We start from the raw sequence: 22,314 nt of genomic DNA on the forward strand, positions 1-22,314 counted from the left end.
TATCTATTGTGGTGTTCGTCATGCCTTGTTTTCCAATAACGTGATTCTAGGAGGGGCTGTAATTACCCCGCCATCGGTCTTTATCGGTGCCCGCTAATCAGCCTTCCAGCTGATCTCTGTAATTATGGGGGACTCTCCAAGATTTAGAAGGCCTGAATAACTTACGACTCGCCCTAAAGGCTTTTCGTTGAGGGAGGTAAAAGCGATTAGAATCCCTATTTTATAATCTTAGAGGCCTTGCCATATCCTAAAAATACCTATGAAAGGCTTTTCCTGGCCGTCTAATTTACTGTGATCTTTACTATTTGTAAGTCTCTAGGCATGTACAGTGGGTCGACAAAAGTCTGACCCCAAACCCCACATTCTAGCAACACGCGACGCGTTTTTCTTCATCCAACATCACACTCGGCCTTCAAATAACGGAATTTAAACCACGAAGAAGCCCTAGGTCTCCAAATTAAGAGTACTCGCCTCAAAAAAGGACGAGGATTGTAACGAGCTACGAATTGTGCCTATCCCGGCCCGCTATCGCGTTCAAAGAAGGCGTCAACCAGGCGTCCATTTTCAAGGTCGTATCTCGGTACTAGGACCAGATTTCGGGCAAATCTTTAGCGCGTTCAGGCCGCCCCAAAGCCCTTAATGAACGTGAAATAAGGCATGTACTATGCTACACAGACCTTGGACCCATCATACCGATCGACAAAATACGCACAACGGTACAGCTTAATCGTAAGATTACCCGGGAGCTTCGTCGACTAGACATCCTACACAACACAGCCCTAAGAAGACCCGAATTAAGCGACCGGCTCGCTACAGCTCGCTTAGTCTTCGCGCGCCTACATATTAGGAAGCCGCCTACGTGGTGGCGGCGCGTAATAGTATCTAACGAATCTACTATCGCCCGCGGCCAGGGAGAGCGCCAAGCACGGGTTTTCTGCCGAAAAGGAACCTGCTTTTAACCCCTATTTGCTAGACGACCACTAACCGGACAGGGCGAGCGATTAGTTCCTAAGAATATGTAACCAAAGGCCAAACCAACGAGGTATTCGTAGATGTTCTAGGGCGCCGGTATACGCACATCCTTCGTACCGATAATTAGAGACCCTGATATTCTTCATTTTGAAGAACCTCTTCCGGGCATCATTTTAATCTAGTTCACAGTCATTTTGCTATATAATTGAGATGGTGGCTTGCATTTGAAGGGGGATGGTTACAGTATGGAAAGTGGGCCAAAGTTGGATGGGTCAGACTTTTGTTGTGTACCACGCTAACAAACATTCAGGGATTGGAGTGTACAGTACAGTACATACTGAGTGGGCCGCTAGAGACTTGTTTTTAGCCCCTGAACACGACATGACGACGGCGACGAGATATAGAGCCCTGAACAGGGAATGGGTAGTAACCCTTGCAAGTTGTACAAATGTAGTGTTCTTAAATATATATCTTTAATGACATATCTAAGGACTCTCTGTACGGCCGGTTGCTTGGTAGTGGTGTTGCCCGCCCCCTTTGTCACTTATCATCAAAAAGCAGCACCCCTTAAACCACCCCCAAGGACGGCTTTGGAATTTGCCCAGCAATAAACAGGGAGGAATTCAATTAGGGATTCAGTTTTAGCATTGCCCTCGCATTCACGGCCTCTATGAAGTCCGGAATTATTGAGCCAAGTGGCGACCAAGAGCCCAGGACTAACTACTGTGGAGGATATCAATGACGCAAAATATAGGGATCGGAATTGGAATGTGACCCCTGACCTCTGGGCAGCCATTTTGCTGGTTCTCGCGAGAGAATAACAGATTAACAGCTCGCGCAGTTGGGTGACTATCTCGTATAAGACCGCATGGCTCCTGCTCTCTCGTCCTCCTCCATCACCATCATCATTCACCACGCCGACCAAGCACTGCAGTGCACTGCACTGCACTGCACCAGTGCGCTGGAGAACCGCCCAACAAGAGTCACCCAGAGTCAAAACCACGACAGGATGTCACTATTAGTCCCCAGACTGCCGAGCAGCCTCGGCGTCGTGACCGGCCCGGACAACATCTGCCAGATCAACCTGGCGGCCCTCATTTCCTAGTGCAGCTCCATCGTCATCGGCCTGGATGACCAGCCATTTGCCATCAACGTCCACCCGGCCGTCATCTACGTGATCCCTACAGCTCCAAAACCCAGGGGAAGCTGGGGGAAGCTGGGAGAGGTGGCGGAGGGGGACAGGCTTCTGGCCAGGCTGGGGGCCAGGCTGATGGGAGTGGTGCGGGAGGATTGGGAAGTTTGCTCGATGGGCAGGCTGGTGGGCAAACCGGAGGCCAGGCTGATGGGCAAAGTGGTGGAAAATTTGCTGGTGGTCAAACTGGGGGACAGTTCGGGGGTGGAGAGTCTGGTAGTCAGTTTAGCGGTGGGCAAGCCGATGGACAAACCGGTGGCCAGTTCGGCGGACAGACCGGAGCACAAGCAGGGGGGCAGTCTGGCGGACAGCCTGGCGGACAGTTTGGAAACGGCCAAGGTGAAGGACAAGCCGGAGGACAAACCGGAGGGCAGGAGGGGGAGGGTGACAATCTGGATCTGGCCAGGGAGGCTCTGGAGGAACGTCAAACGGAGCAGTTGGCACTGGATCCTCATCCTCCTCATCAAACAGGCCAGCAAGCGGCTCTTCCAGCGGCTCCGGAGGATCTGGCACCACTAGCCTCGGCAGCACATCCTCCGGGTCGTCGGCGCAGTCACTGACAAGCACCATCCTGGAGCCCTGCAAAAGTCTATTGCTGGACGTCTCGGTCGACTTGCTCGGGCTTAATATCAATATCGACCTCTACCTTCACCTGGCCGGGCTGCTTGATGGCGTGGGGGGCCTACTCAACAGCCTTCTCGGAGGCGACAGGTCGCGGCCCACCACCATGACGCAGCGGTACCGCGACATTTGCGGCACGTCGTTTACAACCCTCGGCCCCGGCAGAAATGTAACGGCCACGAGCCCGACGGACTGCCTGCAGCAGTGTGAGATCGACGCCATCCTGGCGACGGTGCAGCTCGGCACGCTGAACGACTGCCTCGGCGCGACGCTGGACCGAGGCATCGCCATCGACAACTGCCTCTACTTCATCGGAAGCGACACGGACATTCTCGACTTGCACATGGCCATAAACACCGATGACAGCGACTCGTTTTGCAAGTCCTGCTAGCGAGCTGCCGAGCCGCGAGGTCTTGGTGGTGTGGGAATGGGTCAGAAAAAATGGAGATAATGGGTCAATAGCGACAGGAGAGTGAAAAAAAAAGACCAAGAGCTAGCGAATGGAGGTCGATCATATACCGCCACTCTGCCAAATTCCTTACAGGTTCCCGCAACTCACTTTTGATTCTTTTGGGATGTCCAGGCTGGCTGGGGATTCTGGTTTGCCGAATTTGTTATCCAGATGTGATTTGCCAAAAGTAAAGGGGTTGGTGGCGTGGACCCATGAAAGAACAACACATGCTCTCTTTCAGTCCAGCCTGTCTTGCTGTTCGGTCAGGAGGCTGAGTACCTCGGCTTGTTGGCGTCTTTTCAGCGGATGAACTCATCACATTGCTGCATCGGAAGATGACGGCGTCACCACGAGTAGAATTGTAGCGTGATTCGGCACGGGGGAGGCTGAAGATGGCAGCACGGCCAATCATTAGGTTCTGCTCCCAGGTTCCAGGCCCACTCCTCTGGGTCATGGCTCTTCCTGCCAAGCTCCATAGCTAGAACAAAGGTTCCGCAAACCCGAGCCCAGTATGCTTTAACCTTCCTCAGCCCGACCTGGAGGCATCAATATTGATCAGCGCACGAAATCAACACGAAATCAACACGTGAAGCTGAAACTCTCATCGGCTTGCTCAACATGTGGGGGGGAATAGTGGAGATGATAAGGTGGTGAGACCACGCCACCGACGGAGTATCTCGGGAGGGTGTAAATCTTCTGGATGCATGCCGACAGAGCAAGCTCTAAATGTGAAATCTTTTGCCCTTGACTCAGAGCTTCGGATGAGGGTAAATAGATGTCTTGTCCCCCCCAACCCTTTCTTTTTCCCAGCTTCTTTCCTCTCCATCAGCATCTCATCTGCCGTCTCGTGTTCCCTCGGTCGTGTCCAGCTTGGAAATGCATCTCGTCGTTCATCCACCGGGTTGACTGCGGGAAGAACCAAGAAGCGGTTGGCCAGGAAACGCAGTTTGTCGAGAGACGGCGATTTGCTCACGTTGCCGTTCTTGGTCGTTTCGGGGGACATTTGATCCGTAGATGCGGTAGCAACGGAGGAGATGAAAAACTCTATTTCTGGAGACCTTTTGTGGAAGCCGGGCGGTGAAATGGAGTCGGCATCTAGTTCGCTGTGGTGAAGCCAAGGTGGAGGCTCGGCTCAACACGTTTTCCGCTGTCTCTAAGGTTTTGATCTCGGTCTGAGCTGTACCGTAATTTGCACCGTCTTCCCGCTACATATTCCAGGTGAATCCAGGCCCCCTGGGACCCCGGCTTTGGGTTTGCTGCACCTCCTCGTCTGCTCTTTCCCATAAAGACTTGGACGGCACCGTCAACCCAACCACGCCTGCCGCTTTCGGAATTTCAGAACCAGCCTCACACCGACAACTCCTTCCAGAACCAGCCTCGCACCGACAACTCCTTCCAGTCTGGCCCAGTCGGCCAGTCCCCACTCCGTGTCCCCAATTGCCAGTCCATTGAATTAGAACTTCCGGGCAGATACCACCCGACCCATCCAATGGCTTCTTACCAGGCTATGTTGATCATTATTAACTATTACCAGCAGTGCGACTGTGTGAGTGTGAGTTCGAGTGCCAGTGACCCCAACAGCCGGCGGTATACGAGCTCGAGTTTGGCCACGGAGCCGGCGAGTCTGAATGAGCTCAGTGTTGATGGACAACTGCGAGCCATCTCCATCGAATCCGAGAGCGAGATAGAGCCGTTGCAGCTGGGGCCGCCGATATTTCCCGTGCCACAGTTGCCGGCACCTTCACCCTTCTACCACCAACCCGCGCCGGTGTCGGGAGCGTTAATTGCATCAATTGCATCAGGTGCATTAGGTGCATCAGGTGCCTCAGGTGCCTCAGTTGCGTCAGTTGCATCGATTACATCAATCGCGACTGCGCCGCCCAGCAGCCGACGGAGCTCCTGGTTATTCGGGGATGGGTGGCTATTCGCAGATGGATGGCTATTCGCAGATGGATGGCTATTCGGGGATGACGACTCGCATCCGCCTACACCGCGGAATGGCACCAGCCGGTATTTTCTCGTTTCTGTTTTTTATGCTCCCAAGTCCCCTCTGTTTGGGTCAAGTCGACCTTTTCACCCACCTTCGTTTAGCTGCTTCACTACCTATGTTGCTGTTTGACTCTCGCTCTCTAGCCCTTTAGGTACATGCCTGCATCAGGATCCTTCGCTAGGCTAACATGGACGTGCAACTATAGCTTCAGTGCAGGTGGCGAAGACCGACTCAGCCAGGTCGCGAGCCTGTATGACCTTCGCATGCGACACTTCATGACAACTCCTAACAGCTCCCGATCGACGGTGCATGATGAGATACCCATCGCTCAAGCCGAACCCCAGAACGAGCTTCAGATTAATACTCGGACAGCATCTCCCGGCGCCAGCGATGAGTGGGACATTGAAGCATTGCGCGAAAAACACGCCAAGCTGCTGGCCACTGAGCGCGAGGCTTTCCTAGCCAAGAGACGCAAACATAAACAAGAGATCCGTGAGCACTACCGAGCCCTCGGCACCCCCAATTCTTCTTCCGGATGGTTCACTCCGTCAAGGCCGTCGTCACCGCAGGTCCCCGGACATTCACACATCGAACAAGTATCTGCAACAAGCATCACCCGCCATCTTAACCAGCAATCCGCCTCCGGCAATGCCCTTCACAAGGCCAGACCAAACAGCCAACTGCCCTTCATCCTTCGGGATGCCGCAGGGAAGGCACACGCCTGGGTGGGGGGCGAGCGGATGTGGTTTACTTGGATGGCCCGCAAGCGTGAGCTGAAAAAGCAGTTCCGGGACCAGGAGCAGCACTGTCTACAGATGGCAGAGCAACAACGCGTCATGCGGCAGATGGCCGAGGAGCAGCTTACAGGCAAGCCGCACCGCCCCTCAGAGAGTGTGGCCGAGACCCCAAAGGCAACCCGTGGCCTCGCTCGGTTCAAGCGCTGCTTTGTCGGATCACCGGTCCAGCTCGAGGGCTGTCCGCCTGGTATCCCACCAGTGAAACCGCTGCCCCCTACGTTGCGGCGCGAGCTCTCGACCGATTCCAATGACAGCATGCGTCCATGGCCAAGCGATGGGCCATTGCCCGTCGAATCGCGCCCCGCCGAGACCTACAAGAAAAGGGTCATACGAAAGATCAAGAAAAAGCTGTCGCGCATTCTCTCCCCCCCAAACAAGAAGGAAAAGGAAGAAAAAAATTGAGACCAAGTCACGCCTCTTTGCCATCGCAGCCAGAATCCTTGAGCACTCCCGCCGTTCGTCTATTTTCTTCCTGGATGACTATCACGAGTGTGTTGGGAATACTCGTAGGACTTGGACTCATTTGGCGCGGACGGCGGGGACGTGATTTCCGTTTGCACATACAAGGACCAGCCGTCACAATGACTGGGTTTCAGGGCAAGAAATCTAGATTGCTCTCTGATTCGCTATCATTGCGCATTAAATACAGGGCTAGTGCCTACTTTGCTATACACCCATTACAGACCTGGCGATTGCTTTGGGTAGGGGATGCATGGCGTGGTGTCGGTTCGCTCACTGGTTCTCTTGCACATCGAGGTGCCGAAGATCAGATTGGGATGCCAAGTGGTCGGTCGCTCCCTGCCCCAGATTGTTTTCTACAAGCCCTGTGCACCATCATCTACCCATTTTTAGACGCGGTCGGCGAGAAGGTCAACACATAGTCACACACTCGACGATGTTTGTCTTGCTGTGTCATCATCATTATCCTGCGGAACGGACGGAACACCGTCGGAGAAATCCAAAGAGCACAATTCCACCCCATGGAGCGACCCACGCCATCCTATGTGCCTGCCGTTGGAGCTTTGTACTGGGAAATCCACTTCTTCATGATTTCGACCGACTTGTCCTGTACCTCTTGGACGTACGGGTTGATCCTCGTCCTGCTGCTTTCTAGACCCCGGGCAGTGAAGGCCTCGTCGCCGTGCTGGGCGTTTTTGATGAGGAACACGGCTACATTATCGCTTGACTTGAGCGGCCCCCCGGGTCGGATCTCGCTGGACATGGTGGTTGATCGCCACGGGTCGAACTCGCTGTACCGCACACACACGTGGTTAGCCCTGTGCCCTCATTATCACCGCCGCAATCACTGGTTCTAACAGCGTTTAGGGGCAGCGGGGAGTTGAGGTTGCGGAGTGTTGGGATACCCACCCGGTGGTGTAGATGACGCGCGTCGAGTTCCGCAGCCATCCGCCTGTCGCCTTGTTGAGCGTGTCGGGTGTCTTGCCCATGGCGCTCCCGTACTCCTGGCCGTTGGTCTCGGGGAAGTGCATCTCGCACTGCCGCTGCCAATACGTCGAGTCGATCTTGCGCGACACAAGCGACAGCTTTCCGGCCGGCGCCCCTGTCGCCCACGACGCGATGGGTTCGTTACACAGCAGCCAGTACCAGGTCCGCCATGGGTTGCCCAGTGTCCGGGCCTCGAAGAAGGGGTTCAACAAGTCGTGCGTGTTCAGGCACCACAGCGGGTCCTCTTGGCCCCAGACGTCGAAGTAGGTGCACGCTGGGGGGAGCGGGGCTACGTGTCAGCGGTCTTTTTCTCCGGAGATTGGTGATTGGATGGGGCAGAGGGATTTGGAAATGGTTCGACTTCTATGCTTTGGGTACCACTCACTTGAATCGCGAAAGTTCTGCTTAAAATAAGCCGCATAGTTTGTCACCACTCCGGGTATTGTGCCGAGAATGTCGTCCTGCACGGCCTGAGTGTCGCTGAAATCCACCGCGTCGCACATGTTCAAAATGTCGCGATATCCTCGTGTCTCCTGCCAGTACCTGAACGGCGAGGCCAGAGAGCTGGGTGCACGAGCAGAGTCAGCGGTGCTCTTTTAACCCTCTACAACACCATCTCGAGTCCGTTAACCAAGAGACTCACTAGGCAAAGTCGTCGTCCTCGATGGGGAACGTGGCGCCGAAGAACTGCTTCAGCGCATCGACCTGGGTCGCGTTGCGCGTCGGGGCGAGCAGGAAGCTGTCGACGAACTTGACGACGTTGCTGAACGCGAGACTGCAGCCCCCGCTCACGCTCGCCGTGTCGTTGCGCTTCGAGTTGATGCCCTCGCGGATCGCGTCGTAGTAGTACCAGTTGTTGGAGTTGGCCTCGACCGTCGCGCTGCTCAGGTGGAACGCGAAGAACGCCCCCGGGTGGAAGTGCTCGATCCAGCTGCCGAGCGTCGCCGAGTACGACGCGCCCCAGTAGACCCATGGCTTGTTTGTGCGTTAGTGTTTGTTGATTTCTCTTGTCTCTCTTCCCCCGGGTGTGATGACGGGATGACAGCCTCCGGGCAAGAACGAGAACAACACGAAACTCGAAAACTCACAGCCTTCGTGGCCACGCTCGACTGATTCAAGTCGAAGGGAAAGACGATGGTCCTCGCAAAGTTGACCACGTCAGCCGCCGCCTGCTCCATCGTCAGGTACTGCAGCGTCTCGGAGTCCATGCCGTCAAAGGGCGACGAGCTGCCAAAGAACCGGTCTGTTTCGGAGGGCGAGAAAGAATCCTGTCAACTACTGGTGCGCAACCAAATCCTTTGTCTGATCCAGGGGAGGGGGATGGGGACCAACGCACGCTCCAGCACCACCGTCGCGGCGCCGATCGCCTGCGCGTACATGCCGACCATGGTCGTGTTGTCGACGAATGTGTACCCCAGCCCCGGCGACACGGAGCCGACCATGGGCACCTCGCCGGGCGTCATGATGACGACCTAGTCCCAGAGACAGACATGGTTAGTCAAGTCCAACAGGCAGGCCGGGCAAGAATTACGAAAGATAGAGAGACTCACCGGAGACCCCGGCCCGGCCCACCACTCGCGACTGACGCAATACTGCTGCGTCCACGTGCCCAGGGTGCCGTTGGGGTGGTCGTGGTCGACGGGCTGCGTGAACCAGTCGCACGACACGCCCGGCCGCGCCTCGGCCTTGCTGAAGAATGGCGGCGGGCCACCTTTGCTGCTGTCGGACGACGCCGCCGCCACCTCGGGCGCACCCCTCAGCGCCGTCTTGGGCGCGATCCACGCCGCGAACGGCAGCGTCACTCCCGGCGAGAGCTTCATGGCGGCGTGCGGTTCTCTGCTGTTGCTGCTGCACTCTCGAGCTCAGATCCGGTCGCCTACTTATTTACCTACTTCCCCGTGTGAGAAAAAAAGGGAAAGGGGGCGTTGTTGATGACGGGGGGCAGGGACGGGTACGCGCAGGAGCCGTCGACACCTATTAATTACATCTTTCCCCAGGTTTTTTGCTTTGGATAGGTGTCTGTCTGCCGGCACTTATTTATTGCGCTGTGTGTCTGCGGCCGCCAAGCCGCAGTCTCAAGTACCGGGCGGAGGGCTGCGCTGTGGGGAAAGGTAAGGTGCGCTCTATGGATGAAGGCGGTGGATAAGTTGCATCTGGCCATACACTACACACGACAGGCGGGCATGTTCTGTGTGCATGTATATGTATGTGTGGTCAGCGCGAGGCTAAATGCGACGAGTCGTGGTCGCTCCGTGGGCGATGCATGTCGTGCACATGGCCCGCCCACATGTGAGATGTGAGCCTCTTGCCGGGCACGATCCCGACCAGACAGAGTGAGCTTCTTCTAATGATGACACGATAGGAGCTAGCCGGCAGCAACTGGGTTTGTCAAGCAGCAACTGGGTTTATCAAGCAGCTGTGGTAATCCTGGACATTCACGCCGACGGAAGAGGGCGGCAATTAATGAACTACTCGAAAGGTCGGGCCACCACGTCGACGCGGCTAAAGTGGCCCAGTGCCGCCGCTGGTGTGAGATTCGCCAGTGACGCTATGAAGAAATATCCCGCGTTTTATTTGCGGCGCAATCTATGCCAGAGAACAAGCAAGTTCCATCCCTCCCTCCCTACCTTCCTTACCTTACCTAGGCCTGCTACTCCAAGCAAGCGCAGCGCCTTCAATGAATTCTGGGAAAGAAAGATGCAATCTAATTAGGTAACGTAGGTTGAAGCTGTCTGACGAAGAACATGTGTGCCGACATGTGCCGTGGCTCCCACCTGCGGCAGATGCAAAGTCTCGAGAGTGCTTGTCGTCCCGGTGCCGATCACCCCATAAGTGTACTTGCTAAGCATAGTACCAGAGAGAAAATGTCCGGCACATCGCATACCCGCCCGGCGCCAGTCACGAGGGGCCGCTTTGTGCGGGGAAGGCGGCTGCCACTGCAGTTTGTGCGACGTTGGCATTGGCAATCCGTCACTGGAAGGGAGGCGGTGATGGTAAGATGTGTTGTGATCAAAGGCTTCATTCTGTTCATGGCCGTCGTGTGGTTTCATGGGGTAGAAATTGGATCGCCGACTTTGCCGAAATCAAAGGTCACAGTGGCGCGTTTCTCTCTCTCTCTCTCTCTCTCTCTCTCACTCTCTCTCTCTCTCTCTCACACACACACACACACAGATGTTCTGTCCCTCATTGTTTCGCCCGTCTTTGATGAGCAGATCGGCTCCAAGAATAGAACGAACGACGTGCGGTGCAAACGGAAAATCCTTCATGCCCAAAAGTCAAAGCCCAAAGGTCGAGGCAAGGTGGTTCACGATCGCCTGCACGATTTGCGGTCGCCATCATGCCACCCTGCGTGGTGGTCCTAATGGGCCCTGGTTACATCGCGGCCTGCTGCCAAGCGACTGTTCCCAGGGGTAATGCGCCAACCGAAAGGGGCCCAAACTCGCCGCGGCCGACACCACTGTTCCAAAGCCAGGCAGGGTTTACTGTGTAGGTATGTACTGTACCACGTCGCCAGCACGACATACGCGCTACGACCCCGGGAATCGGATCTGTTGAAACTAGGAGATCCCCCCCGGTGCCCAGCGCCTCGACAAGCGAAGGGAGCTTGGAGCTGCTAGCCCGTCTAAACCCCCCCGCAGGTTCCCAGCGAGAGCAGAGCCGCGAGGAGGCCCTGCAAAACACCATGCCGCGCTATGCCGCATGTGGATAGCATGGCGCGCCGACGCAACCTCGCGATCCGCAGACTGGAGACTCGCGAGTTTCACGAGCCATCCTAGCAGGCTGGCTGGCTAGCCGTTTCGGCGCGGTGGATTGGACTCCTGGAGGGACTGTGACACCGCGCCAGGCAGCACGTAAACAATGGCATATATTAACTGGAGGTATCTGTCGCTTCTCGTGGCTTTTCGTCTCATCTCTGCATCATCAACATCATCGCTCAGAGCTTACTCCCTTTGTGCTTCGTTCGTTTTCTTTTTTCAGCTGTGCTGTATTATTACTCTTTGGTGCCGGCATCATTCCCTTCGTCCACTCCTTTGCCCGCTCTCGCCTCGTCCAGGAATCAAACCACCCTCACAAAAACCGCCACCATGAAATTCTCACTCGTCCTCGCCGGCCTCGTGGCCCTCGTCGCCGCAGCCCCCGTGGAAAAGCGGGCCGTCTTCTCGACCAAGACGTACAACCAGCTGTCCATCAGCGGCGGCGTGGCCGGCAACGCGCAGAAGGAGGCCCTGGCCGTGCTCAAGGGCCTGCCCGCCGACCTCACCAAGGTCGAGAAGGCCGACCTCAACTTCCTCAACAGCGTAAACCAGATCGCCAACGATGCCGAGACGGAGGCCTTCAACCCGCAAATTGCCGCGGCGTCGGGCACTAAGGCCGCTGCGCTCCAGGTGGGTCTCCTTCGGTCAATCAACATGGGGAATGTCGGGAGTGGAACTGACTGACATCAACCACAGCGCGGGAAAATCAAGAACAAGGTCCTCAAGCTCACCGCCACCATCCTCAAGCTGCAGGCCCAGGCGGCCCAGGGGCAGAACGTCGCGTCGCAGCTGGCCACCGAGCAGAAGAAGCTCGACAACAACATCTCGCAGGACAAGGCCGCGGCCGGCCAGGCGTCGACGGCGCTCAAGTTTGACGCCACGACCAAGTCGTGATTGGGGTTATCCATATGGCATATAGCAGCTTTTTATCAATTATTTTTACTCTTCGCCTTCTTGTGAATTGCGGCGTGCGTCTCTCTTCGCCGACCAAGCCCCTTTTCGGTGTTGTGTTACACAGCCTCAATCCGGACCAGGTGCAAGTCCATGGCAATGCATAGCACGTGCCATGCAGTCAGGCAACCATGCAGCTCTGCTTGGTTCTTAGCGTGAGAGCCTGAGTGTCCGTTCGCCGTCGAGCCCTCGCCGTCGAGCCCTCGCCGTCGGGGGCCCCTTTTTCGGGGCCGACAAGCCAAGCTACTCCATCTTATCGCACACGTGGGGCGACGACGAGCTGAGCTACCAAGAGATCAGCAGCGGCCCCTGGATGGAGTACGAGCACAAGCGCGGCTTCCAGAAGATCGTAGCCTTCTGCGCCAGTTCGCCCAAGGCCGGTCACCTCTACCTCTACGGCTGGGTCGACACGGTGTGCATCGACAAGACAAGCAGCGACAAGACAAGCAGCGCCGAGCTGTCCGAGGCCATCCAGTCCATGTTTGCCTGGTACCACCGGGTCGCCGTCTGCTTTGTCTTCCTCGAAGACCTCGTCCCGTGGACGGACCCGGCCACCTAGTTCTAGAACCTGGTCAGCTGTAGGTGGTTTTACCCGCGGCTGGACACTACAAGAGCTCCTAGCTCCCAAGCACGTCGTCTTCTTCGACACACAGTGGGGGGAGATCGGCACCAAGGCCCAGCTCAACGACGAGCTGCACAGGATTACGGGCATCGACAGAATCAACGGCGGCAGCAGCAGCAGCAGCGCAGACCGGCTGTCGCACGACTTCGCCGCCGTATACCAGCGGCCGCCGATCCCCGTCAAGGACGTGTGGCGCAACCACCTCGAGCCGTGGTTCTACGGCGGCTGCCGCGGCCGGCTCGCCGGCGTCACGGAGCTGCCGCGCGTCTCGCGCGACGGCGTCTTCGCGTGGGAGCTTGCCGCCGACACGTTCGTGCGCGTCGAGACGGAGCGCCCCGACGGCGGCTACGTGGATTTCATTGCTTCGGCGAGCATCCGCGCCGGCCTCTGGCAAAACATCACCACGGTCCGTGGCGTGCGCCCGTTTGGAGATGTCTGTTCATGAACCGTTAGAGGGGAGGTGAGAGAGCAAAAATCACAGGGAAAAGACCAAGGGACCCAAGAGAAGGGCAAGTCTGTTGGGATTGTTGACAATCTCTGTCCACAAACTCGACATTGTCAAACATGCCACTGCAACGTACCGCAATTTTGACGAATGAAACCGGTGTATGAGAAGTAACCATTTTTTAACAGGCTTGTGCATCTCTGTGCCAAACAGTCGCCAAACCGGGCGTATCAATCGGAGATACAACAAGGGGGAAACCATAATAGCGATGACCGCCCTTAGCAAAAGAACTCAAAGAGGAGCGGTAAGTTATCATGGTCTTTTAAATCTCGGAAAATCCCCTACTAATTAAAAAACATTCAGGGACTAGACTGTATAACTCGAAGAATAAGAGGTCCCACTCTAGGAGCCGCTCAGGGATTCGGCCGCAGACCTAGCAGCGGTAATGAATATGTATTTATATCTGATCTTAAAGCCTTAAAACCCGATAATTTGCGCCCGTGTGTAGTGAAGGTTTGCCATGCCGCACCAAAACCAAGGCTGGAGAAATCAAAACCAGATTAGGTATCCGCACGCCGACTCAGGCTACCCAGAACCACACCCTCTGCACCCAGTTCTTGGGCACGGGCTCGACATCATCGGCGCACAGCTCGTCCATCTCCTTCTTGCCCGTCAACACATCGATATCCTGCACGGATCGCGCCCACGGCGTGCGGAACCAGAGCTTGTGGCCGAGATACAGCACAGCAAAGGCCGGCAGGGTGATGTACGCAGCCAAGAAGTCCTGGTAGCTGAAGGGGGCAAAGACCTGGAACCCGTTGGTGATCGTGAGGAGGCCGACGATGCCCAGGACGACCCAGGTGGCGTAGGGCTGCAGCGGCGTGCGGTAGGGCAGCGTGTGCAGCAGGCCGCGGAAGTCCATGGCGGCGCGGAAGCGCAGGTACGTGACCATGACGACGATCCACGCGATGAAGCCCGAGATGGTCGACAGGTTGGAGAACCAGGCGAACGCCTTGGCACCGCCGCTCGACACGTTGAGGTACGCGAGCAGGCTGAACAGCCACGTCACGAGCACGGCGGCGTAGGGGACGCCGCGGCGCGACGTGCGCGCGAATACGGCCGGCGCCTGGCCCGCGGCGGCCATCGAGTACAGCACACGGGACCCCGAGTACAGGAAGGCGTTGCCGGCGGACCAGGCCGACGTCAATATGGCGGCGTTGATGACGTGGTTGAGCCCGCCGATGCCGGCGCGCTGGATGCCGATGACCCACGGGCTGGCGTTGGCGTTGGACTCGGCCGACAGCAGGTTCGGATCGTCGGACGGCACGATGACACCGATGATAAGCGTGCTAACGCCGTAGAAGATGGCCAGGCGCCCGAGGAAGCGCCGCGCCGCCTTGGGCAGGTTGCGCCTCGGCGCCACCGTCTCGCCGGCCGCCAGCCCGATCAGCTCGGGCGACGTGATAAAACTGAACCCGGCGCGCACAAACGCCGTCCAGTACGCCAGGAAACGCCCCGCGGACCCCGTGGCCACATACTCCTTCCACGCGCCGGGGTCCTGCCAGTACAGGAAGCCAATGCGGTGGTGGTTAGGGCCGCCACCAAGCATGATGACGAGCCCGACCATGATGAGGCCGAGGATGGTGATGAGCTTGATGCTGGCGAACCAGAACTCGGCCTCGCCAAACACCTCGACGGCAATAATATTCAGCAGCAGGTTGACGCCCAGGATGATGGTCAGCCACGCGGCCGTCGGCACCGGCGTGTCCCAGTACTCGAGCAGGATGGCGCCGGCCGACGCCTCGGCGGCAACCAGGATCGCATATGCATACCAATAATTCCACCCCGCGGCAAAGGCTAGGCTCGGGTCCACGTACCGGCCGGTGAAGTAGGGCAGCGTGATGCCCTTCATGGGCAGGTACGTCGTCATCTCGGCGATGATGTTCATGACGATCCACACGACGGCCATCATGGAGAGGTACGCCAGCCACAGCGGCGCCGGGCCCACCACGTGCAGGATGCCCCCGGACCCGACAAAGAGGCCCGTTCCGATGCTGTGTTGTGCATGCCGTGTTAGTTAGACCAATCTGAGTACCCGACTAGCGTTTGGCCGAGACGTGAGACAAGAGGAGCAGAACTCACGCGCCCCCCAACGCCAGGAACTGAATGTGCCGGCTCTTGAGCCCGCGCTGCAGCTGCGAATCGCGGTCGAGCGAGATGGCGCCGTCAATGATGTGGTGCGAGTTGCCGTCGCCGTCGCCGTTGGCCGACCCTCCAAGCCCGCTGGCGGCCTCTTCATCCTTGCCTTCCTTCATTGCTGCGCGGCGTTCGTCTCCAATTCCGCCGTGATATTTGGGTATTATGTTGTTTTCTCAGCGATCAATTGCTTCCATGAAGAGGTCGTTCGTTGCCGAATTAGGAAATTCCCAGCTCCAATCAACAGGGATACAGAGGATACCGAGCAAAGGCGGTTGGTTGTATCGCCGCGTGCTAGAGTGCTCTGGACCTGGCCTGGTATTTCTCCCCGATGATGTTGTCGATCTGCACGCAAAGCAGAGAATATGGGGGCGGCCGGGTGCGCCCCCATATAATACTGATCGGCGGTCGTTTTCATCGTTTCGGGATGTTACCTGGCAATCGTTGGCCGATAGTGAGAATGATAGTGAGAGTGGTGAGGGGTTGTAGCACGTCGCTCCTTCGGAGGTGCCGTTGACGGTTCTTGGCTCCTGGCCGCCCTCAAGTTGTGCAACGTTGAAGAGCGGGGACCCTACTAACTCAAGTAGGCATCTGCTAAGCCTGGAAACCCCCAACCTCCCCCAAGCCCGGGGATTCTTTGGGTTTGTCGGGTTTGACAGCTCCAAATGGATACCGAGTGTGACCTTGCCCAGTTCCAGGCGGTAAACCGTCGGCCAAACAAGGTGACAGCGTACAATCCAATATCTAGAAGCTTGCCCTGGGTTCTTGGGACCCAAAAACGGGTCCCTCTTTCCTTCTGTTAGTGACCCACGGATCTGTATAAAATTGACCGTTATAAAACGGTGACTTCCGTTTTCGAACAGGCTGCCTCCCACCCTATGCCCCGCTGAAAGAGACCTCGCGATAAGCCAAATTGATAGCTGGTCGGAATACGGGCCCCAGCGTGCATGCTCTTTGTGGCGCACCGTCTATGTTCTCGCTTCGATCGAAATTCAAGCGTCGTCTAATCGTCGCGGGAGCAATTAAAGGCAGTCGAATACAAATCACTCGCGGCAACTTGGCCAGCGCTAGAGTATTAGGTTAATGCCAGTGGCTTGCCGCTGTTGATGTGGTTCTTGTGTAGCATCTAAGACTCGCGGTGGATAGGTGCTAGCTACCTCTAAAAAGTTAGGGCCCTGTCTGCCCACCTTGTCTGCACGTTAAACTGTTGGAGGCGTCTGGTAGGGTGGTGCCTGAACGCTAGATAAATTGACGGGCATATTTGTAGTTCTTTAATGACACGGGGTTGTATTAGTTATGCCGTATCTAGGAACCGAAAAGTGAGGCCGTGATTTAATAAGGACGACGAGCACGATAAAAGAAATGTATGGTTCATAGACTAAATAACTATGAATGCCTCCTATGACTCCTGTTCTCTAACGCGCTCCTCTTCCTTCGGTTTGTGGAATAACGACGCAACTCGAGGCCGCTTAAACTTGCCCGGCGCCTCCTTGAGCCTGCGGTAGCTTCCCTTGAGGCTCAGCTTGGAGAGCTTGCGCGTGAGCTTAAGCGTCTTCCCCTCGCTATTGTCAGTGCCCTTGCCCTTATCCGTACTAATACTCGTCTTCTGCTTTCCCCTCTCTCTTCCCTCTGGCATCTCCTTCTGCTCCTCGTGGCTATCGTTATGCTTGCTCTGTTGCATTGGCAGACGTTCCTCCTTCTCCTCCTTGAGACCAATCCCGCTGCCCGTACTGATACTTATCTTCTGCTTTCCCTTCTCTCTTCCATCCGGCATCCCCTTCTGCTCCTCGTCGCTATCGTCATGCTTGCTCTGCTGCATTGGCAAACGTTCCTCCTTCTCCTCCTCCTTGAGACTACAAATCCCGCTGCCCGTCTTGGTAGGTTGGCTGACCTGAACAATATTAGTACGCAACGCTGGGAGTATGGTGCCGGAGTATGACTTCTAGTCATCTTCGCCCTCCTCTCCTTCGCTCTCGGCTATCTCGGCCAACAATTCCTTATACTCCCGATCTTTCTGTAGAGCTTCATGGTACGCCCTCTCGAGAAGGGATTTTCTCCAAATCGCTTCTGTCCTCTCGCTCAAGATGCCGAGCTCGAGAGCCTCTCGGAGCATATTGTCCCAGTCGGTAGGCAAAAATGGCTCATCTCGACCCGAACCTGGTGTGTCATCGTCGGGGGGTTCGCCGCCAAAGATAGCTTGAAGGGCTCCGGCGGCTTGTATACCGGCAAATATGTGCTGCATTGCGTATCGCATCTGGAAGAAGCGGATGTCTAGCAGCGGGCGTTTCTCCGGGTCGGACATCCTTAACTCGTAGATGCGACGCCGATCTCTTCATTCCGACCGTCTAAGATATCAGCCGAACCTTCCTTGAGGCGTAAAGCACGTGGCATCAATTTGTCTTCGGCGCAAAGACATTCCATCGATATATATGCCTCGTGGGACTTGCGACCCTTCACTCATGCTGAATGATGTCCCCGCTCTCCCCAAATAGATCCCATTAAAGTCTCAGATATTAACTCGCAAGCCACTTGCTTGCCGCCTATTATCCGCACCCAGTCGAACGCGTTGTTCTTACCCTTGGTCCTATATCATATATCGATGAGGCTCCTTGAGCTGCAGAAACGGGAGGCCAAGTATTCCAAGGCTTGTCTGATACCAGCACCTGCCGCCACATATATTGCTAGCCCGAAGGATTCTGTTCTAGACCTAAGCGGTCCTGCATCTCGCAGGCTCATGCGGTGGCTTTGCGCTGTTCTAGCACCGGGGCTTGGCTGGTGTATGGTTGGCGATTCTCCGGTATGGACGGCGTACGGTTCTGGAGACGTTCGTCTCATAATCTTGACCGACAAGTCCTTCTCGTTCGATCCAAACGAACGACCCCCGAGTTCATCTCAAGCCACCGAACTTCTTATCGAGCTATGCAACCTTTTTGGACTAGGGATAAGCCGTTCGGATCTAGATGCACAGTTTGACACACTGACTCCGTATACGGCGGCATTCCCAGCGGCCATTGCGTTGCCGTTATATCGGTGTCACAGATTGGAGCCGCAGCTTGAAATTAATTACATGACTCCCAGCGCTGATACTGGTGATTTGCAGTCTATCTTGTAGAGCATGTTCTGGCAACCGGATATTCAATGCAACCTTGTTAGTCCGTGGCTAGCAGGCACCCTTGAGGTTTTACGGCCACTAATTGACGCGAAAGACTTGGTAAAATTGACGAATTCATTTGCATTACGACGTCCTCGTGTTGCACTGTGGTGGCTCGGCATATTCCTCCTCGGTAACCTCGATGTCTTGGAGCAAATAGTCCTGTGGTTGGAGACAACAGAGGGACAATATTGCCATGGCCTTTCGGCATTATCGTGCCCCGATATTAGCACATCCGCTTGGACGGCTTCTCCAAGTTCATTCTGGGACGAGGGCACGATCGGCCCGTACCCGAACCCAGTAGCAGCGTCAGCGTCTCTGGTTGATATGCTTCGCTCTAGGTTGAACTTTCTTTTAAAAAGCGAAGAATGGAAGAGAAGCTTTTTGTTGGCGTCCCTTTGGCTATATTCGCTTGATAGATATGGAGCCGGACATATGGCCATCACTGGAACGAGGTTTAACCCACGAATATTCGCATTAGCTCTGGTGGGCTAATAATGGTCCCGATGTCCAAGCTGGTTTCGCCGCGGACATCTGTTGTGGCTATCGGCAGGATGTTGGCTTTCTTTATGAAGGATGTGCGTGAGGATATGGTCGAATATAACGTAGCTTTGCCTGGTTTTGAGGATCACAGGTGGCACAAATACTGGAATATATTGCCGGGTCGTTGGTAGTATATAAGATAAGTTTCGGAGATTCTAAGCCAATCTTTTTCTCGACTTCTTGTATCCCATGAGAGAAAGCCCTCCATTTGTGAGGACCCGTCCACCAAACTGGCCCTCAAGCAGCCAGAGCCGCCCAGAACCCCGGGCCTATCAGAAGCCGCCTCGAGGCCACACCTACCCCACTGATAGATGAAAACTTATTCGCGAGCACGCGACGCGTTGTTGGACTTTTCCTTCTTTCCTTCCTCAGTTTAGAATCTTCGTCGATAGCACCCAATGGACTGAGTTCACCTCAATGCCTTGCCCTGGTCGTGACACCATTTATTTCCCTTTCCCCTTATCCTTCCCCTTGTCCTTCTCCTTGTCCTTCCCCTTGTCCTTCCCCTTGTCCTTCCCCTTATTCTTCCCCCCCGTCGTCTCGACATATTCTTCGTCAGGTTCTCCGGCTGGCTCAAAAGCCCAGAATATGTTGGGTTACCGGATTCGTCCGTCCCCTGATACCATTTCCAATCCTTCCTGCTGGTTTTGTATTCGCTATTATCGTACTTGACATGAAAATAGAAAGGGTCGGTAGGGTCATTGTCCTCAATAGCAAACTGGTCAAGCTGGGCCGTCAAATCTTTGGCTTGGGCTTGTGTAACGTCGTTCTCCTCGGGGCACACCTGGCCACCTACGTCCTAGGAAATTTCACCGCCAACATTCGATTCCACTTGGTATTCCACTTCTTGCTGTTCGATCCAGCTGGAATGAAGTGACTGTTGAGTTGTATCGTATTCGACGGAGTCATGGACTGGCTGGTAGGCTTCGTGGTCGACTCTATACTCCCATGATGCAAGCTCAGTTGCTTGTTTTGCTGTGTCGAGATAGTACTTCTCGCCACAATAACATAGGCGATAGCAAATCCTCCATCCCGCAGAGCTTTCCGTATGCCCATGCGAGCCACATTGACAAATACAGGCGCCAAAGTAATCCGGACCAAAACCGTAATCCTACTCCATCACGGTCCTCCATTTATATCCCCTCTACATATTGCTTGTGCGAAAGGCTATAGCGATATTGTCAACTACCTCCTTGAGAATAGAGCTAAGATCAACGCGACGTGCTTCACGACCTGCAGTCAACCAGGGCGGCCCACTTCCTACACGCCCGGCACCGGGCCCTCGACTACGAGATCAAAAGCACCTATACTTTCCTCTGCACGGCGGCAGTACTCGTCAATAGAACCAGTTAACTATACCGGTTAATAGGCTCAACACCGCAAAATACATTTCCACTATATTCGATCTGCCTCACATGCATCTAGTCGCTCGGCCTTAGGAACGGTATCCCGATATGCGTCCATACATAGTACTCCTCGTCCAAATCTCCTCTTCTCCTGGACCTCGAGCTCCTCTTTCCCATCCTGCTCGCCTGCCCTTCTCCCCACTTGTTTAACCAGATTGCTCTTTTCCAAGTGCAGGCTGTTTCCCGTATCAAAGCTCACGAACACGATCTTGCGATGTTCACTAAGCCCCGCGGGTTCGAAGCTGTACACGATAGCGCGCTCGTCCTACTCGTGCTTCTCGATCGCGGCGTAGCTCGCCGGGTTCAGGGTGCCGTAGTTCGGGTCGGGCCTGCCCGCGGCGTCTTGCCTCCGCGGCCAAGTGGTAGTGCTGGTGGTCCGGTGGTGGTGATACTTCTTGCACAGATTGTCATCGTCAAAGTTGAGAAGAGGGAACTTGCCCTCTGCTACCGTAGTAGTGGCGGCGCCTTTTGCTATCTCCTCCTCCTCCTCCTGCTGCTGCTGCTCGCCATGCGCCCACTGGAACGAGCCTCCTCGGAGGACATACTCGGCAAGGCAGTGGCAGTCAATACTATAGGAGTTCTCGTCGTCTTCGCGTTCTTGGAAACAGCCAGTTCCGCATGGCATGCTATTGCCCAGCACGTTGATGAATGTTTACGCGTCTGGGAACCACGTGCGGATGGCCTGCTGGTCGTCCAGGGAGCCGTCGATATAGACCTCGGGGCGAGGCTGGTGCGCTAAGCAGCGGCTCACCCAGGCTCTCAGCTCGTCGTTGTTGGAGATACGCCTGGTTATCCACATTTCCTTAAAGACAATGTCGGAGGTGTAGTAGGCGCACCGTCTAGTGCCCCCGTTGCTGTTGTCGAGCACCAGCCTGCCCTAGACGGCCTTGAGCTGGCCGGTATCGCTCCGGAAGATGTGGAAATGGAAGCCGCACCTGCGGATCCCGTTCGCGCTAAGGCAAGGCGCCCGGGGCACGGCGAAGGACTCCATGGCGTCAAATTTTTGTAGGCTCAGCGGGATCCGGATCCTGGAGTAGTGGGTGGATTCGGCGGCGACACTCTCGTTATAATGATCGGACCACGGCATGGCCGACAGGGCGTAAAAGTAGCCGTCAAAGGCCTCGAACGCCGTGGCCAATTCGAGCGGCCCGATCTCGTCGGGCAGGTCGATCCACTGCTTGGTCCAGAGGTTGGCGTACGCGTCGTACCCCTTCACATACCAGGTCGGACAGCCGCACCCGCGGGCTAGTATCGAGATGCCGATGACGACGAAGCCGTTGCTAGCTCGCGCGAACATGTCTTCTACGACGATGTTCGGGAAAGACTCTATTGCCGCGAGGAATGTCTGGCTCGTGTCGAACACGTGGAAAATGGTGGAGTGGCCCGACGCCTGTTGCACGCACGTGGAGGCGAGGACCAGGAGCCCCTGGTTGTAGCAGAGGAGCCGCTGCAGCTCCGGCTTGTAGGTCTCGCACGAGTAGTTCAGGCGCAGCAGCGTGGCCATGTCAATCCAACGCCGGCCCATGTACGGGTCGAATAGCGATACCAGGCCGCCCTTATAGGAGCAGTAGAGGGTATAGTCATTGTAGATCCACTGCTCTGCGTCGACGAAGGTGCTGATGTGGACGGGCGTTACAGATGCGCCGGCATCTTGGGAATGGGCGGATGCTGTGTAGCTGAAATTGATGCCAGATGAAATAAGATACTGGGTAGTTATTGGGTGGGTTTGCTTAATATCGGACCAGCCAAATACTTTAGATTAAGGGAACTAAGGAC

At 55.8% G+C, this 22,314-nt stretch overlaps 8 protein-coding genes across 8 annotated transcripts; 4 read left to right on the forward strand and 4 right to left on the reverse strand.

The window, feature by feature from the left end:
• Window positions 1–1,981: 1,981 nt before the first annotated feature.
• Window positions 1,982–3,176, forward strand: B0T26DRAFT_670947 (uncharacterized protein; the record flags this gene model as incomplete). Its single annotated transcript, XM_060439251.1, has 3 exons — window positions 1,982–2,023; window positions 2,078–2,600; window positions 2,641–3,176. 3 exons carry the CDS (start codon window positions 1,982–1,984, stop codon window positions 3,174–3,176), a joined length of 1,101 nt encoding a protein of 366 aa, XP_060303564.1.
• A 1,973-nt stretch (window positions 3,177–5,149) lies between these two features.
• B0T26DRAFT_670948 (uncharacterized protein) lies at window positions 5,150–6,425 on the forward strand (the record flags this gene model as incomplete). The annotated part of the gene is made up of 2 exons (XM_060439252.1): window positions 5,150–5,246; window positions 5,443–6,425. The coding sequence occupies 2 exons, from the start codon at window positions 5,150–5,152 to the stop codon at window positions 6,423–6,425; spliced, it is 1,080 nt and encodes a 359-aa protein (XP_060303565.1).
• Window positions 6,426–6,582: 157 nt separating this feature from the next.
• Window positions 6,583–9,289, reverse strand: B0T26DRAFT_819973 (serine carboxypeptidase S28-domain-containing protein; the record flags this gene model as incomplete). Its single annotated transcript, XM_060447398.1, has 7 exons — window positions 6,583–7,273; window positions 7,392–7,743; window positions 7,855–7,949; window positions 8,113–8,444; window positions 8,558–8,712; window positions 8,806–8,941; window positions 9,020–9,289. 7 exons carry the CDS (start codon window positions 9,287–9,289, stop codon window positions 7,024–7,026), a joined length of 1,590 nt encoding a protein of 529 aa, XP_060303566.1. The 3' UTR covers window positions 6,583–7,023.
• Window positions 9,290–11,554: 2,265 nt separating this feature from the next.
• On the forward strand, window positions 11,555–12,118 carry B0T26DRAFT_737259 (small secreted protein; the record flags this gene model as incomplete). The annotated part of the gene is made up of 2 exons (XM_060443424.1): window positions 11,555–11,854; window positions 11,921–12,118. The coding sequence occupies 2 exons, from the start codon at window positions 11,555–11,557 to the stop codon at window positions 12,116–12,118; spliced, it is 498 nt and encodes a 165-aa protein (XP_060303567.1).
• Window positions 12,119–12,395: 277 nt separating this feature from the next.
• On the forward strand, window positions 12,396–12,888 carry B0T26DRAFT_616096 (uncharacterized protein; the record flags this gene model as incomplete). Its single annotated transcript, XM_060435987.1, has 2 exons — window positions 12,396–12,712; window positions 12,735–12,888. Coding segments are annotated over 2 exons (471 nt in total), but the record flags the coding sequence as incomplete, so codon positions are not given.
• Window positions 12,889–13,822: 934 nt separating this feature from the next.
• B0T26DRAFT_635673 (amino acid permease/ SLC12A domain-containing protein) lies at window positions 13,823–15,557 on the reverse strand (the record flags this gene model as incomplete). The annotated part of the gene is made up of 2 exons (XM_060436747.1): window positions 13,823–15,296; window positions 15,385–15,557. The coding sequence occupies 2 exons, from the start codon at window positions 15,555–15,557 to the stop codon at window positions 13,823–13,825; spliced, it is 1,647 nt and encodes a 548-aa protein (XP_060303569.1).
• Window positions 15,558–16,837: 1,280 nt separating this feature from the next.
• B0T26DRAFT_762156 (uncharacterized protein) lies at window positions 16,838–17,740 on the reverse strand (the record flags this gene model as incomplete). The annotated part of the gene is made up of 2 exons (XM_060446410.1): window positions 16,838–17,324; window positions 17,430–17,740. The coding sequence occupies 2 exons, from the start codon at window positions 17,738–17,740 to the stop codon at window positions 16,838–16,840; spliced, it is 798 nt and encodes a 265-aa protein (XP_060303570.1).
• Window positions 17,741–20,803: 3,063 nt separating this feature from the next.
• B0T26DRAFT_670953 (uncharacterized protein) lies at window positions 20,804–22,042 on the reverse strand (the record flags this gene model as incomplete). The annotated part of the gene is made up of 3 exons (XM_060439253.1): window positions 20,804–21,107; window positions 21,195–21,392; window positions 21,474–22,042. 3 exons carry the CDS (start codon window positions 22,040–22,042, stop codon window positions 20,804–20,806), a joined length of 1,071 nt encoding a protein of 356 aa, XP_060303571.1.
• Between the last annotated feature and the right edge of the window lie 272 nt (window positions 22,043–22,314).

The sequence above is a fragment of the Lasiosphaeria miniovina genome (assembly GCF_030549165.1).
Source record: "Lasiosphaeria miniovina strain SMH2392-1A chromosome Unknown B0T26scaffold_1, whole genome shotgun sequence".
Lineage (NCBI taxonomy): Eukaryota > Fungi > Ascomycota > Sordariomycetes > Sordariales > Lasiosphaeriaceae > Lasiosphaeria > Lasiosphaeria miniovina.